We start from the raw sequence: 20,081 nt of genomic DNA on the forward strand, positions 1-20,081 counted from the left end.
ACGGGTAGCTTGCCAGAATCTGCCGTGCGGGCAAGACACTCTTGGTAGCTTTCCAGGCTCTCTGAGATGGACAGAGTCTTTTAGGGCAGGCTCTAATCGTCCTTGCAGGTGCTCCCAGTCTACTGAATGCAAGTTTTTGGTTGACTAGCATGTTGTAACGAACTATAGCACCTGTTGCTTAACTCTTCACCGGTTGGCATCATTGTCACCCCTCACCACGATGAGGCAGTGAACCCTATGGCTCATACCATATTTGGACTCCATCAAATATGGTGTGCTTATTATGGAAAATATATGAAAATATGAAATATTTTTTTTAATTTTTAAAAAGTGAATAATGGCCAAAAAATACCACCCTGAACACTGCCAGGTGTTATACCTAAACAAAACAAAACAAAATAGAAAACCCAAAGACAAGGAGTTAGGAGAAAATAAGGAGGAGAAAGACAAGGGGAAGTTTGGAGGATGCTAGAAAGGAAAAATAGCATTGTAGCACTGTCATTCCATTGTTCATCATTTTGCTCAAGCGGGCACCAGTAACATCTTCATTGTGAGACTGTTACTCTTTCTGGCATATCGAATAAGCCATGGGTAGCTTGCCAGGCTGTGTCGTGCGAGTGGGATAATCTCGGTAGCTTGCTGGGCTCTCTGAGAGGGACATAGGAATCAAACCTGGGTCAGCTGCATGCAAGGCAAACGCCCTACCTGCTGTGCTATCACTCCAGCCAATAGAAAGTAAAAATAATGTTAGCAATCAGCTCAATTTTGTGGCTTCTATGAATTTTGGTAGTGCCATTTCATGCCACCAGGGGGCAGTGAAGGCCTTTATTCTGGTACTATCATTACTATGGTTTCACTGTATGTATCACTGTCATCCCATGCTTCATAGACTTGCTCTAGCAGGCGCCAGTAACGTCAGCATCTGTCCCTGTCTTGTGCTAGTGTAGCCCGATGGCATATTGGAAGCTCTTTGAGGGTCAAGGTAATGAGGCCCATTATTGTTACTGTTTTTGGCATATCGAATATGGTACGGATAGCTTCCCAGGATGTGTGTGAGGGGGGTAGGGATACTCTCGGTACCTTGCGAGGCTCTCTGAGAGGGTTGGAGGCTTTTGGGGTGGCCTCTGATCGCCTTTACAAGTTCCCAGTCTACCGAATGGAAGCTTTTGGTCGACTGGCATGTTGTAACGATTTGCACACTGACAAATACGCACCTGCCTGCGTCTCTGGACTGCCCCTGGTATATCTGCGGCCTCAGGTTGATCCCCTTGAGGGTGAGGGGACGCACCTGGAGTTTGTTGAGCAGGACCCTATTGAGGAGGGTTTATGCCAGGTCGAACACCTGTGCCGAGTCCCAGGTCACTGGTGGTTGGCTGTAGCACCTCTCAGTGGATGAGCCTCTGCACACACTGCCGCCATGGCTGAATGTCCAAGGGCACTGCATCATGGCCCGGTTAGGGCAGGTGGCAACACTGCAGCCACCACTGTGATTTATCTGTGCCCTGCCAATGCCGTTTTATCCGAATCTTGCAAAACAGCCCGCAATGTCTAGCAGGAATCACGCATAGATTTCCAGCAGAGATCACGCGTTGAGTTTCATGCCTGGCGTGCTGAGCCTGGTGCAGTTTAAGGCGAGATGGTGAGCCGAAATCAGGAGAGGACAAGCGGTTTGGGTGGCATTGGCACCACCTTAGTTTACACGAAATAAACTCAAAAGTCTCAAAAACTGCTTCTCACCAAGTTTGTCTCAAAGGGATGTAGGAGTAGACTGTCCTAATCTGCTGTGTTTCCTTGAGTGCAACAACACAGAAGGGAAAAAAGAAAGTTCACTGTTAGTTCAAATGTGGATGCCTCTCCTGTTTGCCTTCTGTGACCCACATTTGTAGGGATTCAAATAGTTGTTCTTTGTATGTTCTCAGAGTTTATACCTGAATTAAGGTGTGTGTGTGTGTGTGTGTGTGTGTGTGTGTGTTTTAAGGGGGTGCTGCAAATGGTGTCTGACCTCACTAATACTTTTAACTTGACAATATAGCCTTTTTCTTTTCTCTTTTTTTTTTTTGCTTTTTGGATCATACACGGTGATGCACAGAGGTCACTCCTGGCTCATACTCAGGAATTACCCTGGCAGTGCTCAGGGGAGACCATATGGGATGCTGGTAATCTAACCCGGGTTGGCCAGGTGCAAGGCAAAGGCCATATCCGCTGTGCTATCACTCCAGCCCTAGTCTTCTTTTTCTTAAATGATGTCAAGTGTATTTTTCCCTCCTCTCTCTTATTCGATTGCAGAGGTGGTTGTACAATGATGGGGGTAGAGGGCATAGAAATACTGACTGTGATGCTTTTCCATTGAGTTCTGGTGCTCGCTGGAGCTGCACATCAGGTGGCAGAGCTTCCCCCACCCAGCAACAAGTGATCCTCAGGGTTGCCCTTCCTGGCCTGGAACCACACATCTTATACTGTTCATTGGGGTTGTTCTCCATTAGGTTTGGAGTTGACACACACATGCTTTGGCTATCCTACGGGAGCTGCTTGCAAAGTTGGGAATCCACACAGCAGAGCTGCCCATCTGAAATAGCAAATTTTCCTGGATCATGCTCAGCACAAGTGGAGGTATCAGGGATTGAACTGGCAAGGCAGGCATCCCAAGCTCTGAATGGCACTCATGTATTTGGGGGATTGGGTGGGGGGAAGACAGCTAATTTAAAAGTTCATTATGTTTCTACTTACATATTAATAACCAAAGTAGCTCAGTAAACTTGTAAAAGCTGTTTGAAGGTAGAGTAGAACTCCCAAAGTCGCTATCATTTGGAGAGGCTAAGAATGATTCTAGAAAGCATGTAAGTGCATTGAATTGAGCTATGCATTTTTGTGGCACTTTTATCCAAAGGTTATTTCTTACTGATAGGTGGCACAGGCAAATCCTCTATAAATGAGCAAATTCAGTAACTTAGAGACTTAAAGACTGAGCAGACATTTTGACATCCGGATAGGGTTGAGAAAATAAGAATGGTAGTTCAAGGTCGGCTAACAACGAAGGAACCCAAGCCTTAGTTATAAGTTGCAGAAAAAAGATGAGACAGTAACATTGTTTTTAGACGCTTATGAAAAAAATAAAGAGGATGTACTATTATGTTTGTTTTTTATCTTTAGTATCCATAGTTACAGCGAAAAGACTTATACGCATACAGTATTTACTTATAGAAATTTGATCACGTATCTATAAATATAGTGATCTAAAAGAAAATCACACAAGAAGGTAGAAAAAATTGCCTGTGGCCAGTCTTAAATAAAGGACAAATTCAAATAAGATTCTTGGATAGTATGACTGTTCATAAATACCACACTCTACAGATAAAATGCAGAAAAATGTAGCCTGATTTTCTCTGCCTTTCTGATTATTATCTCCATGTAACACCCACCGTGGGATACACAATTCAGTCCTGAATCTGGCTAAATATCAAAGCAGGATAAAATAAAGTTGCAAGTTGAATAATGTAAAGGAGATTTGAAGAGAAACAGAAACAAAACCTATTGTTGCTGGCAGGTGCCCTTATTTGTTGAAACGGCTCCGTCCCTAGTGGCTGGGTAACTCAGGAGTGACAATCAGCTTCTGAGACTCAGGACAACAGATGCTTCAGCACAAACAAGTGTGGATGGGGTAGTGACAAGTATGTACTTGAGACACTCACCACCAACAACCAACCATCAAGAGCAGGTGTTTACACAAAAGGGTAACTTAACTTTGCCAATGTCTGAGAGAACCTGAAACATGGGCACCCATGAGAGGGCATTTCCTGGAGTAGCACCATACTCAGGGATCACTGAGGCAGTCACATGACAAGCAAAGTCGCAGAACAGCAGGAAGGTCAAGAATGTATGCGATATAATCACATTTGTTTTCCTCTTCAAATCATGTATCAAAAGGTTTATATGAGAAAAATTTATATCAAGGAGAAATAATTTGTTTGATACTTGTGTTATGCAGAACTTCAGATGTGCCAGAGGTAGACTATTGCTGGTTCAATTTCTGGCACCAGATCAGTCTTCTGGGATTGGCCTTGGGGGCCCACAGCACTACAATGGTGACCCTGGTGGTCCACAATACGATAGGGTATACTTGGCCCAGAACACAACGCAGCCCGGGCTTTGAACTGCCAGCCCTGTTAGCAGAGTATCACTGGGAGTCCTCCAAGTCCCCATGAATATCAAAATAAGATAAAAAGTCAAAAAACATAAAAACAAATAATAATGATTTTTAAAGTAATGCAGAAATATCTGGAGCCCAAGGCCAGGCCAGAGAGGGTTGAGCAGAGGCAGGTGCAGGAAGCAGCTTTGCATGCAGGCCCCTCCCTTCTCTGGGGCAGGGGAGGGATAAGAGCTGGCAGAGAGCCAGGCCCAGGGTTGGGGTGTCAGCAGGCAGCACTCTGGGCATCTCCATCATGACCTGGGCTCTTCTCCTGCTCAGCCTCCTCAGTCAGGGCCCAGGTGAGGCTCAGGGAAGGGAATCTGATAACATCTGGGCTCACCGTTTTCTTCCTTCCTCAGATTTATCTAGAACCAACCTGAACTCATCAAAATGTGTTGGGTTTTTTTTTCAGGGATTTGGGCCCAGTCAGCTCTGACTCAGCCTCCCTCAGTGTCTGGGACTCCAGGACAGACAGTCACCATCTCCTGTACAGGAACCAGCGATGACATTGGGGGATATAGTGATGTTTCCTGGTACCAGCAGCAGGAGGGCACAGCCCCCAAAATGCTGATATATAAAGTCAACACTCGGCCATCCGGGATCCCTGATCGCTTCTCTGGCTCCAAGTCTGGCAACACAGCGACCTTGACCATCTCTGGGCTCAAGCCTGAGGACGAAGCTGATTACTACTGTGGCTCCTACAGAAGGGGTGGCACAGCACAGTGGTTCATGCTCATAGGGAAGTGAGACAAAAACCAACTCTTAGTCATCTCATCCTCCTTCCCTAATGAACTTAGATTTTCATTTGTTTACACATTTATTTTGAAATTGAATCATTCTAAGCTTATGTTTTTTGATATTTTAAAATTATAACATTCTCCAAATTCTTTTATATTTAGTCTTTTTGCTGCACTTTATATATGATTCCAGTTCTCTCTGAACTACTATGGTATGCAGGCCTGCAAAATATTAAAGTCATAAAGTTTTTGAGGTAGTCTGAGTATCCACCTATAATGTTGGAGAGTTTTTGGATCAATTGGCAGCCCATAATTTCAGTCCTTTAGACATGTGTTCTTATAGTTTACCTTGATACATCCATTGATACATCCATTAATATTTTTATTCCATACTATATTTCTCCTCTTAAGGAAATAAACTTCCTATATGCTATCAGTTTTTTCCAATACTTCTCCTCCTGAACTCTCTACATAAAAAATATTTAAAATCAATGTCAATGCATTTGCCTTGTTTTAAGAGTTCATATATTCCTGTTAGGGATTCATATAGAGTATTAGTCATTGAATTTTTCTTAATGATGCCAATATATTCTAGTTCATTAATCCTGAAACCTACATAAATTAATTGTTACAGATAAATAATAGTTCCCTTTATCAAGTACAAATCATTTGTGACTTGATAAATTTATCAATGAATAAAATTAAGCACCAATTTCTGGTGTTTTCATTCACAACACACAAGCATATAGACACTTGAAATCTTTTAAATAGGACTATCCAGAAGCAAACTGAAGCAAATGAAATGTGAACACGACTAAGTGCTATGGAATTTGGAGGTCCAAAAATTTCAGGGTCTGTAGACCTGGGATGAGTCTGCAGGAACCTCAGTGAAGCTATGAAGTTAGGTCATAAGCAGTCTGCCTGGCGAGCACTGTCAAGTGGTGCGACTGCAAGAGCTTGGGTAGTGGGGAACATGGCCGGCCCCCTTCCTCAAGGGAGCTCCAGATTTTAACCACGGGAAACCAGTGTGCCTATGAATTTCAGTTGCTTCAATTGCATTTTCTCAGAGGTTTAGGTCATGAGTTTGAAGAGCAAGACTGATAGGTGAGTCAACATGGCAGAAGTGTCACAGTATGCTTATATTTAAGATGGCACTGTGCTGTTTTTAGACTTTTAAAAATTAACAGAGTAAAAATGAAAAAGAAGGCCATAAAATGGGCACTTTGTAGAAATCATCTGTTTTTCTTTTCTTTCAATTTACGTTGTCTTTTTTGGATTCTGAGGACAGAGAAAGAGGTTAGGAAAGGACTAGAAAGAAACAAAGTGGTTTTCAATTTTTTCATTTCCCTCCAAGTCTCTGTTTCCCAACAGAGGAAAGGAAAGGGATTGGAGGAGAGGATTTTCAGCTCAATTGTGCCTTTTTCAGTTGTGCCTTTTATCAGTCTGTGTAATGCAGCATGTGGCCACCAGATGGAGGTAAACAGCTGGGTCGTGAAAATTCCTTGCTGTGGTTTATTCTGAAAACTATGATGTACCATAGATGCCTACAATTCACTCTACCTAGAAGAAATATGGATGGGAGTACTAGTTTGGTGGCTATTGTTGAGTCCAGAGGCACAAAGTGGAAAGCAGGATGTTCACAACTTTTGCTGTCTCTTTATATGCAGGAGTTTCCCTCCTATTCTACATTTTATGATCCATCTATTGAGTGATAACAAAGGACTGGAGTGATAGCACAGCAGGTAGGGCATTTGCCTTGCATGAGGCTGACCCGGGTTAGATTCCTCCGTCCCTCTCGGAGAGCCCGGCAAGCTGCACATGGTGTATTCAATATGCCAAAAACAATAATGTCAAGTCTCACTATGGAGATGTTACTGGTGCCCACTCGAGCAAATCGATGAACAATGAGGCGACATTGCTACAGTACTACATATTGAGTTAGTCAAATAGCTGTCCTCTCTCTGTGTGTTTCAAGGGCTCTCCACTGCTTGGAATGGAGAAATGTTGGTATGAGCTCCCTACAGCTGGAGTAGAACCTGATGCTGAGAGTATTATTTAACTTGACCTTAAAGTGGTATTTTATTAAAACAATGTTTTTGAACTTATAGTTCTCCTTTCCTTCTTAGTTGCTTTAGTAGTTGTTTTTGTGTAATGTCTAAGGGTTGTAGACACACTGACCTTGGTGCTTTCACATTGAGTCGTGTTGCCTACAGGAGCCACACATCAGATTTTCGTGCTCACACACTCAGCACTGTGATCCCTGGGGCAGTATTTTTCTGGTATAAGAGTTCACATGTCTCTTAGTACTAGCATGCCCTCGGTTACAGCTGTTTGCTTTGGTGTTCACATCCACCTGGATGATGTATTGCAGAAAATCCCATGTGGTGCTGAGATGTAGGCAGCAAAGCTTCCAATTTGAAACAGTAGATCTTCTAGGATCCTGTTCAGAACATGTGGTGGCACTGGGTGTCAACCTGGAAACCTAACTCATGCCCAACAGGAATTTTAAACAGTAAGCTAGTTTACAGACCCTAACTCAGGTTTAGAGCACAGGTATAAGAGAATGTGAAAATTGAAGAAAAAGGAAAGACAAAATATGAGAAATTGAAGGTAGATTTCCAAGTCTTTAAAAGGATAAAGAGGGGATATAATTTTATGTTGGACTTCACTGGGCAGGATGCAGAGGAAGGTTCATATTAATATATCATTTATATAGAGAGATTTATGTATCACTCACCTGTACATTCACTAGTTCATTGAGCTGAAGGAAGCCCAAAATATTGAAACTCATCTGTGGTCTAATAAATGTACATGAAATAAAACAACAGAGAACAAAGCATATCATAGGATACAATACTCTCAATTTGCTTCCTATTTCATTTTCCCACATCTCTTCCCTTGACTGCAGGGGATGACTCGTGAAAGGAAGTGCTGGATGTTTTCCCAGTTGATTAAAATCTTTTCTTTCCTGATCATTTAGTTCAGAGAAGGAATGTTCTCAGCATTCTCAGGGACACACAACTGCCATGGCATTTTATGAGAAAGCCTCTTCTTTTACGAGAAATCCCTCTTGCTTCTGCACCTTCTACTTGGAGGTACCTGAATGATTTCAAATAAGTAGCAAGAGCATACAGCCACACATCAATAGACCCTCTGCAAAGATCCCAACTTGAGCTCCTTCATCTACAACTTCACTTCTATTTGTGTCTTCAAAACTCTTGTGGCCACCCTGGTCAGTGTGTATACATTTAGGAATATGAGTTTTCTGATTATTTGAATTATAGAGTTATATGTATTGCTTCTATACTGGTGGATTTACCACTTGGAAGATTATATATTTATATTATCTTGCTATAAATTTTTATCAAATTTTATGGTATGTTTATTCTCTATTTCAAAAATATTTCTGTATGCTTCAATTTAGAGTGGATACTTTGTAGATATTATTGGGTCATTTTGCTCTTTTCCTTTAAATTTTTTTTTGTCTTTTTGATTTGAGGACAAGAGAGAAACTGGGAGGGTTCTAGAAATAACTGATGTGGTTAAAAACATGGAAGAAAAGGAGGAACTGTAGGGGAGATTTTCCAGTTCAATGTGCTTTCTTCATGAGTTTTGATGATGCAATAGATGGTCACCAGGGGGAAGTGAAGACCTTGGTCTGGGGAGATCATTGTGTGGCTTACCCTGAATTGTATGAAATACCAGTACCTGCCTATCCCTAGCTCTTCCTGGGAAGAAATATGGATGTGCAACTAGTTTGGTGGCTCTTCTTGAGTTCAGAAGCACAGAATGGAAAACATAAGGTTCAGTGCTGTTGATGTTTTTTGAAATGCAGAGTGTTCTTCACGAATATCTTATCATCACATTTTTTGTTATTAAAATAGCTCTTCTCTGACAGACATAGAAAGATCGCACTCATATGTGGAATATAAAGTAGCTGAGAGGTACAAGCTTACAATGTTGCGATTCCTGGCAGACATTTCTCTGGACTTAGTTACTAAAATACTAAAATACAGAAATCCAAAACTATGCTGCTGCTAGTGCGGCCTCCTGACCTCACATCTCTTCATTCTCAGCTATGGAAAACAAATTACCAAATGCTTTCTTTTCAGCAGATCGACTTTAGGGGGGAGAAACTCCAAATCAATAATAGTGAATTTCTTTTGTTTAAATATTGAATGTAATCAAAGTAAAGTGAAAGTAAAGTGAAATTTACCAGTTACATATGTGGGGTGGGGGGCTGGGGAGGTGGGGGGAAGGGGGGAGGTATATCGTAATTCTTGGTGGTGGAATATGTGCACTGGTGAAGGGATGGGTGTTTGAGCATTGTATAACTGAGACTTTAACCTGAACGCTTTGTAACTTTCCGCATGGTGAATTAATAAAAGAATTAAAAACAATAATAAAATAGCTCTTCTCTGAGTGTTCTTGTGGCTTTCAACTGCATAGCACAGTCATCCCATTGTTCATTGATATGCTCAAGTGGTTACCAGTAACGTCTCCATTGTGATTCTTGTTGTTACCGTTTATGGCATATCAAATTCGCCACAGATGGCATGCCAGGCTCTGCCGTGAGGGCAGGATACTTGCAGTAGGTTGCCAGGCTCTCCGAGAGGGATGGAGGAATCAAACCCGGGTCAGCCGCGTTCAAGGCAAACAGCTACCCGCAGTGCTATCGTTCCAACTGCATAGGCTAGAAAAATAGTGTGTGAATTTAGCAGAGCTGAAGAGGAACTTGTGGATGATAGTTATTTGACTCAAGTAAAGTTATCACTGTCACTATCACTTTCACTCTCATCTTGTTGCTCATCGATTTGCTCAAGCGGGCACCCGTAACCTATCCATTGCGAGACTTGCTTGTCACTGTCTTTGGCATGTTGAATACACCACGGGCAGCTTGCTAGGCTCTGCCATGCGGGCGAGACACTCTCGGTAGCTTGCTGGGCTCTCCAAGAGTCATTGAGGAATCTGACCAGGGTTGGCCATGTGCAAGTCAAATGCCCTACGGCTGTGCTATCGCTCCAGCCCCACAGTAAAGTGGGTTCCTTTTAAAAGTTGATGTATTTGTAGTTCTCTTTTCCTTTCCTTCTTAGTTTTTTTTGTTCATTTGGTTTTGTGGTTGATATCAAGGGCTTCTTATCACACTGACAATATGGTGCTTTCACCTTTAGTTGTGTTGCTCATTAGGGCCACACATTGGAATTCCCTGGAATCTATTTCCCTGGTGAAAATATTAATGTCTTCTAGTACTGCTCATCATTGGATGTTCCTGAGAGTTTTGCTTTGCCACGTCACCTGAATGTTGTATTGTAGAAAATCTCTTCTGGTTCCAGAATCCAGACATTAATCTGCCAATCTGAAACACAGAGATTCCAGAATCATGTTCGTAACATGTGGTGATACCAGGATTTGAACTTGAAAGCTTACTCATGCATGGCAGGCGTTGTGTATTCCAAGGTGTCAGTACTGAAAAAAAATTCAAAGAAAAAGACAAAATGTAAGAAATAGTATGTAGTTTTCCAAGCCTTTCCCTATCCCTCTCCTGCCAATTTTATTTAAATATTGTGGTTAACAAAGTTAATAACAAGACAGCCAATATTTGTTGTTAGAGGCAGCCAATATTCCAACACCAATCCCACCACCACTGTCACCTTTCCTCTACAATTGACTCCATTTTCCCAAACAGCCGTCAATCATGCCCCATTGCTGGTGCACAATAATTTGTTTTATGTTGCTTTTTACTACTTAATGGAGAATGGAAAAGTCAAGAAGTATTTCTGTATAAGAAAATTTGTGAAATTGTATATCACCATTTGTGTATTAAGTCTTTGTCTGAGAGTTTCCTAGCAGTTGTTATAGTTTAGCCTCTTGTGCAATTTTTGTTAGTTCAGATTGCTAGTAATGTTTGTTTGAGATTGGTTGTCTTTTACATTACATTACCGTACAGTCTGGTGTGCTACGACTGGGATTGTTACTTATCCAAGATTTTGTAAGAAATAATGGTGAGATGTAATTTTATTTGGCATTCACAAATACAGTCTGGAGAGGTGGAATTATATTACATAGCATTAATAGAGAGAGCTTGAAGTATCATACACCTATATATTTATTGGTTCACTGACTTAAAGGAAGCCCAACAATGTTGAAACTATTTGAATAATATATAGTATAATATATAGAATTACATGTTATACTATATTCATTATATACTATTTAGTATGATGTATATCATATATACTGTATTGTTCATAGTATTGTAATCACTATATAAGGTAAAATAGAATTAAATATTGGATAATACAAATTCATAAGAAGTAACTCACTGTGTATATATACAAAGGCACAAAAACTGAGCTTGTCCTTCTCTCTTTTTCTCTTACTACTGTCATTCAAATGCCAAATTACAGTACATCATTTACTGTCTTGACTCTTGTTGGATGAGACAAGGAGAGTGGAAATTGATATCGACAAGTTCAAGAATGCAAAGGCAACATAGTGAGACACAAATGGGAATATCATTCCTTGTGTTTTTCTGTATTGCTGTTTATTGCTTGGACTTCCTCAACTTGGAGCATCTCTATGGTGGGTAGGTGAGTGTTCCAGTGATCAAGCTGCCTTCGAAATTCAGTACTGCACATATTCCAGCACAAAGAAGTAAAGAAGTGTGTCAGGGAGCAGTGAAAAGTATGTACTTTGTAGTCCGAAAAGTAAGATCATCAGAGCAAGTTTTTTTCAGATATAGTTACTAACTTTTCTGAATATTATAAAATAACCTGTAATATGAATCCCATTGAGGTAATCTGTAGTGGTGCCCCAGGTTTATTGTTTCATGGAGACATTGTCACGTCCTAGCATAGTATAAGACACAGACATTATGAACACGAGGGGTTTCAGCACATTTATTAATCTCTGTAAATCAGGTATAAAGAAATATTTTTTCCTGAGAGAAATGTCAGAAGAATTTTTTTAGATGTCTCTAATATCAAGAAATTCTGAGACATCTAAGGTTCAAGAGGGGTGAGCAGAGGCAGGTGCAGGAAGCAGCTTTGCATGCAGGCCCCTCCCTTCTCTGGGGCAGGGGAGGGATAAGAGCTGGCAGAGAGCCAGGCCCAGGGTTGGGGTGTCAGCAGGCAGCACTCTGGGCATCTCCATCATGACCTGGGCTCTTCTCCTGCTCAGCCTCCTTAGTCAGGGCCCAGGTGAGGCTCAGAGAAGGGGCCTGGGAACATCTGGGCTCACCCTTGACTCCCTTCCTTACTTTCATCCAGAACTAGTCTGAACTCATCAGAGTGTGTTGGTTTTTTTTTTCAGGGATCTGGGCCCAGTCAGCTCTGACTCAGCCTCTATCAGTGTCTGGGACTCCAGGACAGACAGTCACCATCTCCTGTACAGGAACCAGCAATGACATTGGGAGATATGACCGTGTCTCCTGGTACCAGCAGCAGGAGGGCACAGCCCCTAAAATGCTGATTTATAATGTCAACTATCGGCCATCTGATATCTCTGATCGCTTCTCTGGCTCCAAGTCTGGCAACACAGCGACCCTGACCATCTCTGGGCTCAGGCCTGAGGATGAGGCTGATTACTACTGTTGCTCACTCAGGAGTGGTAGCACACGCACAGTGGTTCATTCTCATAGGGAAGTGAGACAAAAACCTGCTCAGTGTTCCCTGATGCTCCTTCCCTCTATATTCAGATATTTTTCTTTTCATGATTATTTTGAACTTAACTAATTACAAAATGATAAGAATCATAACATTCTTCATGTCCTTTAGTATTTGCCCAGTTTTAACAATCTTGCAAATTTGCAGCTCCTTTCAATTTTTTCTAATTCTCTCTGAGTTTGCTTGCATATATGAGCATGCACAACAATAAATTTATATATGATGTGTGATAGCACAGTGGTTGGGCGTTTGCCTTTCACGCGGCCTACCCGAGTTCGATTCCTCCGCTTGTCTCAGAGAGCCTGGCAAGCTACTCGTGCGTATTGGATATGCCAAAAACAGTAACAATAAGTCTCTCAATGAGAGATGTTACTGGTGCCCGCTCGAACAAATCGATGAGCAACGGATGACAGTGATGATGATGTGAGATAGTCTATATACCTATAAGTTTTGAAAGTTTTTTGATAGAACTTGCACTCTATATTTTTTATTCTAAGATATTTTATTTTTCAATGTTACTAACTTTTCTGGGCTATTTACGTGTTCTAACATTATCTGATAGTTGTAGGTCCAATGGCCTTATAATAATTTTTATAGGGCACACTAATAGATGAATAGAAGGAAAAAATATCTAGGTAGAAATTATACTAGGACATGGAGTAGAGCCACATCCTGTACAAGCATAGTAAATATAAATACATTAAATCCAATAACACTGTTATTCATTTTAGTTCCTATCGACATCTCTGTTATGTATGGTTTACAGTTTCAAAATATGAGCAATAACTAGTAACTAGAAATCAAAACATATTATGTTTTGAAATGGTGGACACTGTCATATACCTCTGAAGGTTTACTATTTTCTTTTATACTAAATCTTGTTTTAATTTTTGACAGAGCAGGTAGTTCAATTACTCAAAACCCTAATTCTTCTTTCCTTGATGCAAATGTAAGATTCTGTTTCCATTCAACTTTCTTTGGTCTCATTTGCAGTGTTCTAGGCAAATTCCAACACTTTGACAGGGGTTATCTTGTTTTGAATAATGTTCACTAAGGTTATATACAGTGACTGGCCCAATAACACCTCCTTTATCATTACAGGAAGGACAATATACACCTTGTAAACTTTTTTTTTTTTTTTTTAAGGATTATATTTTATTTATTTATTTATTTATTTATTTGCTTTTTGGGTCACACCCAGCGCAATGCTCAGGGGTCACTCCTGGCTCTGCACTCAGGAATTACCCCTGGCCGTGCTCAGGGGACCATACGGGATGCTGGGAATCGAACCCGGGTCGGCCACGTGCAAGGCAAACGCCCTACCCGCTGTGCTATCGCTCCAGCACCACACCTTGTAAACTTTTTATTTGGCATCTTATACTCATTTTCAAAAGGATTTAAACTTTAGTGCAGAAAAGCAGCAACAGTAATTGAGTACATCCATGATACGTTCCTCTCATAAACTGTATAAAGCTTAAAATAAACTATTCACTAGAATTTGTTTCACAAATAATATCTTTTTTCCCCCACTACTCACACAATACCTTACAGTTTAATTTTCTTTCTTATAAGGAACGATATCATCAGCTATAAATAATTGCTTCAGGTAGCAAGCGGCACCCTGGAATCACTCCGGCTAGGTGGGCTCTACTTTGGGCTCTATCAAGGATATTATAAAACATTTGTATTTCTTTTTTTTAAAGACCATCAAAACTTTTTTTTTTTAATGAATCATCATGAGGCACAGTTACAGACTTACAAACTTTTGTGCTTACATTTCAGTTATATAATGATCGAGTACCCATCCCTCCACCAGTGCCCATTCTCACCACCAATGTTCCCAGTATCCCTTCTCCCTGCCCCTGCACCCCCACCTCTGTGGCAGGCGCATTCCCTTTCACTCTCTCTCTCCTTTTGGGTTTTGTGGTTTGCAATCCAATGTTAAGTGGCTATCATGTTCGGTCTATAGTCAACTTTCAGCACGCATACCCCATCCAAGCATCCTTTACTTGGTGGTTCCTTCTATATCTGAGCTGCCTTTTCCCCCAGCATGAGAAACCAGCTTCCAAGCCGTGGAGCAATCCTCCAGGTCTTTATCTCTACTATTCTTGGGTGTTAGTCTCCCATTCTGTCACTTTATATTCCACAAATGGCACTCCACAATTTCAGTCACTTTAGATATTTAACTCAGAGGGACTCATTCACCCCAACAGAGCCCTAGCAGCCCAAACCTTCCAGATTTCAACATCCATCATATTCCGGGCTAATCTCCACAGGCCGGAATGAGCCACATCCGTGAGTGAATTTTTTGCAACACTCAGGTATGTGGGTTTTGTGACCAAATGTCCAGTCTCTATTGAACTCCAGCATGGGTACCCCTCCATCTCCCTGTACTTCCAGGAGCCTGGAAGTAATACCTACAAACTGCCTCTGTTACCATGTAAGCTCATTAACTGATATGATCCAGAGACTCACAAATAAATCTCAAAAGAGAGCAACAATCTGCAGAGATGCTTCTGTCCCGAAAGTCATCATCCAGTTAAAAATTTAAGTCCAGCTGTATCAATGTATTTAAATTTTAGAAATTCTGGAATCCAAAGACACAAATCTCATTCTTTACACCACTGACATACCAGGAGTAGCACACCACATTGGGGTGTAAAGCAGAAGGCAACTTGATTTTATACATATATATACATATATATATGTTCGCAACATATCTCAACCTGTAACTGCATGGTAGTAAATCTCTTATAAAAAGACTTAAAGGCACCAGGTTGAGATACAACATTCTTCACACACTTTCTTCTAGATAAAAAAATTTTGATCAATTTTATTGGATTTTTCATAATAAGCAATACAAAATAAATCATTTAGGGCCTTCTTCTGGAGCAGGTGTGGGTGGTAGATGGGAATATTCAAAATTGGTCATGGAGGGTCGGAGCAATAGCACAGCAGGTAGGGCGTTTGCCTTGCACGTGGCCAACCCGGGGTTCAATCCCCGGCATCCCATATGGTCCCCCAAGCACTGCCAGGAGTAATTCCTGAGTGCAAAGCCAGGAGTAACCTTAAGCATCGCTGGGTGTGACCCAAAAAGCAAAAAAAAAAAAAATGGTCATGGAAAGGTGTAAACTGGTGATGGAATTGATGTTGGAATATTGAATGTAATAAATTATTGTCAACAATAAAAATAAAATTAAAAAGATATGTAACTCACCATTTCTAATACTCTCTTATTGATACACCCATTAACATTATTATTCCATAGTATATTTATCATCTTAAAGAGTCTCCTTATGTATTATCAGTTCCTCCCAATACCATTAATACTCACCATCTCACCATAAAATGTTTAAATTCTGTGTCAATTCATTTGCTTATTCTTTTCATTTGATATGAATAGTTTCATAAATTGTGTGAAATTGTTCTTAGTTATCACAGTATTTTCGACCATTCATTAAAACTTACATTAACCTTTTTGTTGTGCTGGAGTGATAGCACAGTGGTAGGGCATTTGACTTGCCCGTGGCCGACCCGGGTTCGATTCCTCTGTCCCTCTCGGAGAGCCTGGCAAGCTACCAAGAATATCTCACCCACACGGCAGAGCCTGGCAAAATACCCGTGGCGTATTCAATATGCCAAAAATTGTAATAATATTACGAGTAACAGACATTACTGATGCCTGCTTAAGCAATGAGCAACGGGAGGACAGTGATACAGTGAACCTTCTTGTTATGGACAAGTGATAATGCTTTTTAAGAGTATAGCTCATTGGGGCCGGAGCAATAGCACAGCGGGTAGGGCATTTGCCTTGCACGCGGCTGACACGGGTTCGATCCCCGGCATCCCATATGGTCCCCCAAGCACTGCCAGGAGCAATTCCTGAGTGCAAAGCCAGGAGTAACCCCTGTGCATTGCTGGGTGTGACCCAAAAAGCAAAAAAAAAAAAAAAAGAGTATAGCTCATTTTGCTAATTCATTTATAACTTGATGAATTAGTAAATGAATGACCTTGGTATAAATTTCTGCCGCTTCCAATCATAATCCAGAAACAAATTGACATTTTAAAATCTTGAGCAAGATTATCCTAAGTTCACAGTTTCACCCATGACAAATCTAAAAATATAAAATGCACATTCATTTAACTATCTGTTTTTATGTTTTGCTGGCAAGGAAGAGTCATGGAGATTTATTACAAATAAAGCCAAGCAGATTAGCACCTTCAAATTCTATTCATCAGGGTCAATAACAAAGAAGGAGATCAACAGTGACTGTCCACGTGGTGTGGACAGATGACCTGACAGCAACAACCCATGGGACAGAATAGCCATTTATTGAGTACAATGTTTCCTTCTGACACAGTTGAGTCTCCTTTTAGCAGGTACATTAAGGAGCACTAGCAGGTACATTATGAGCAAAGGCTGGAATATTTACAGAGTTGTGTAAGACACACCTGAAGACCACTAAGTCTTCTGCTTTTTTTATTTAAAAATATTTTTTCATTAGTAATCGTGAGGTACAGTTATAGACTTACAAACTTTCATGCTAACGTTTCAGTTATAAAGTGATCGAGTACCCATTCCTCCACCAGTGCCCATTCTCCACCACACTTGGTCTCTTGACAGGAGAGTTGATCCCTGACAGATGGGAATCATGGACTCAGGTTGGAGTGGGAATTCCTCGTTGCAGGGAAGGAAAGTCAGTCCTAGGCCTTACCCAGGGTTTCCAGGTACTTTGTCCTGTCTTGCCGAAAAGAATTTCAGGAGCACACAAGCAGTGAAGTAAAAACAGATTTTATTTGGATAATTTAGGAAGGGAGAGAGGGAGGAAAATTGGGAGAGATAGGAACACAGACAAGAGAGAAGGCAGGCTTCTCCAAAGCCAGAGAGCCCAGTCCACATCTCAAGAGTGGAGATGTGAGCCACACATGTGCTCTGGCACTACAAGTGCTCAGTCGCATGGGCACAAGCGGCATATAGGCATGGACATCAGATGTGTGCATTTCCTTTTTCAAGGTGGCTTTTATAGAGTTTCTCCAGTCTGTCCCCAAGTGGGATTTCTACGTAGAGTTGGGAGTAGTTGGTGGTCTTCTTTGAAATTCCCTTCTTGGCCTTTGTTTCTGCTGGATCTTCTCTATGAGCGGGGTCCAGCCCTCTCTGCGTCTGTTACTGAGGCCCAGGAAGGTTTTATCAGGCCTTGGTTCCTGTGTTTCCTGTGTTTTCTTGGCTCTGTTGGTTTTATTACTTCCTAGGAATTCCTTTGCCATAGGGGCCCTTTCCTGTCTGACATACTGCATCAGAAATGAATGCATTAATTCCTCAATGAAGATGAGGAATTAAGGTGTGTCTCTTTAAAGACAAAAAAACATAGGACTTAGTTAGTGCTAAGCTAGGATATCAGGAAGAACCTCTGGTTGCTGCCCTACAAGCAGAAAGCAGAACCGAGGCCTCACTAAGAGGTAAGTGGGCAAGCTAGAACTTGTGAGTCCAGATGATCTGGAAAAGTACGGCATGCTCTCAAACGCTCGCCTGGTCATACATGATCTTGGCAGTACATAGCAGCGGTTTCCCCCTTCTATTCCACACCCTTAATCTGGTTTGAACTTTAAGTATCCGTAGGAGCTTTCTCTTTGTTTTTTGTGTAACCAAACACAAGAATATGGGGACATAATCTGTAGAGCCAATGTGTCCAGCTCTGTATCTTTCTCAGACGTTTTAATCATGACAACACAGGTTTCACAAGACAATGTACACCCTGATGTTCTTGAAATGAATGCTTATCTTATAACTATTTTTCCTCTCATTAGTGATTCTTTCCTTGTAATGATGAAGTCATTAGGATGTATCTGATAAAAAATAGAATGAAAGGACTCCTCTGGTCGTCACTCTTTGTCATGAGCCACATCGATGCCTTGGCCCTCTGAGCTTCTCCATTCCTCGCCCCTGTCTTGTCTCTGTGCCTTCGACCAACTGATTTATCAATTCATGCAACAGGACTTTTTCACCGGTGTTGTTTTGACAGAGACTACTCATGCTTGCCTCAGCTTCCCAAGTACTATTTTATTGTTGTTAGCTAGGGCTCGCTGTGGGTTGTCCCTTAGATTATGTTGCTTGCACATTCAGACTGACACTGACGCTTGCATTTTCCCGTTAAATGTGAGGTGGTGAACAATTTTTCACATGCTGCTCACCATCTATGTATGTCGTTTAGGAAATGTCTCTTCCCCTTATCATTATTTTGGCAGCTGTTTTCCCCACCATTGAGTTTTTCTCTTGTTGAGTTTTGTGAGTTCCTTGTTTATCTTGAATTTTAGTACTTTGTCAAATGTAAAAAATTGTTAGAACTTTCACTTTTGTACAGCAGTGTTTTATATTTTTAATTAAGCTACAATTTCTTGGCAATGCAGAAGCAGAAAATTAATTTTGATGTTTAATTTGATGTAGACCATTTATTTATTTTTGGAGGGTAGGGATTGGGTCACACAGCTCAAGACTAACTGCTAATCTGTGCTCAGGGATCACACCTGGCAGGACTCTGGGAACCAACCATATGGAATGTGGGATCTGTACATGTGCCCTGTACTGCACTATCTCTCTGCACTCAATTTTTGGTTTTTTGAAATTTATTTTTAAATACTACAATATGACTAGAAACACATTATGTTCTTAAGTGTTTTAAGGGGCTGAAATGACAGTATAGTACAAGGCAAGGGTTTGCCTTGCACACAGTTGACCTGAGTTTGAGTCCTGGCATCTGTTTGGTCCCTTGAGCATGGACAGAAGTAAATTGCAGAGCCACAGTAACCTCTGAGCCAAATTGATAAGTTAACAAAGTCTGATTAGGAAATAAAGATGATTGACTGGTTGGGGGAGCAGAGCACAAAGAAAGAGGTTACAGATAATCACAGAGGAATGGGAGTGCCTGGGGAGCACTGTGATGAGTAAAACCCAATAAACCTAAGTTCCTTGTGGCCAGGCAGAAAGCACAAACCAATGTTATCTTACATTTATTAATTGAAATTCCTCCTTTGTTGATTTTATTTCTTTTTGTATGTTTCCGCACCCCTCACCCCACCAGTACATCAAGATCACTAACTGCAAAGAAATGTACTGGGGCAAGCAGAAGGATGTTCATCAGCTGAGAATGAGCTTCAGGTGGACTAGTGGACTCAAGGGTCTGTATTGAGCTTGAACTGAAGGGAGGCGGCAGAGGAAATAGCAGGGAATTTTCCATTTCCCACTTAGATGCTACGCTGGAGTTGGGCTGTGACATGTGTCCTCTGAAAGACAGTTAAGGCTCATAATTGGGAAAATCATTAAATAATTTCTACCGCAATCCCTAGTTCAGGCACCATACAGACATAAGACAGAAAACCCAGACTGTTGAGGAGACCTTGAGAGGTCTGAAGGAAAATGAGAAAACCCCAGATTTGCCTGAAGGCTATGGAAACAGAACGTCAGATCATGCCCACCTGCCTCCTCTGTCATCATCACCA

The 20,081-nt window shown here is 41.2% G+C and overlaps 2 gene segments (V, D, J or C); both read left to right on the forward strand.

Moving 5' to 3' along the window:
• Positions 1-4,439: 4,439 nt before the first annotated feature.
• On the forward strand, positions 4,440-4,933 carry LOC129407079 (immunoglobulin lambda variable 2-18-like). The segment is given in 2 exon segments: positions 4,440-4,485; positions 4,599-4,933. Coding segments are annotated over 2 exon segments (381 nt in total).
• A 7,143-nt stretch (positions 4,934-12,076) lies between these two features.
• On the forward strand, positions 12,077-19,771 carry LOC129407080 (immunoglobulin lambda variable 2-18-like). The segment is given in 3 exon segments: positions 12,077-12,122; positions 12,235-12,566; positions 19,664-19,771. Coding segments are annotated over 3 exon segments (486 nt in total).
• The last annotated feature ends 310 nt before the right edge of the window (positions 19,772-20,081 follow it).

Source organism: Sorex araneus, chromosome 9, assembly GCF_027595985.1.
Source record: "Sorex araneus isolate mSorAra2 chromosome 9, mSorAra2.pri, whole genome shotgun sequence".
NCBI lineage: Eukaryota > Metazoa > Chordata > Mammalia > Eulipotyphla > Soricidae > Sorex > Sorex araneus.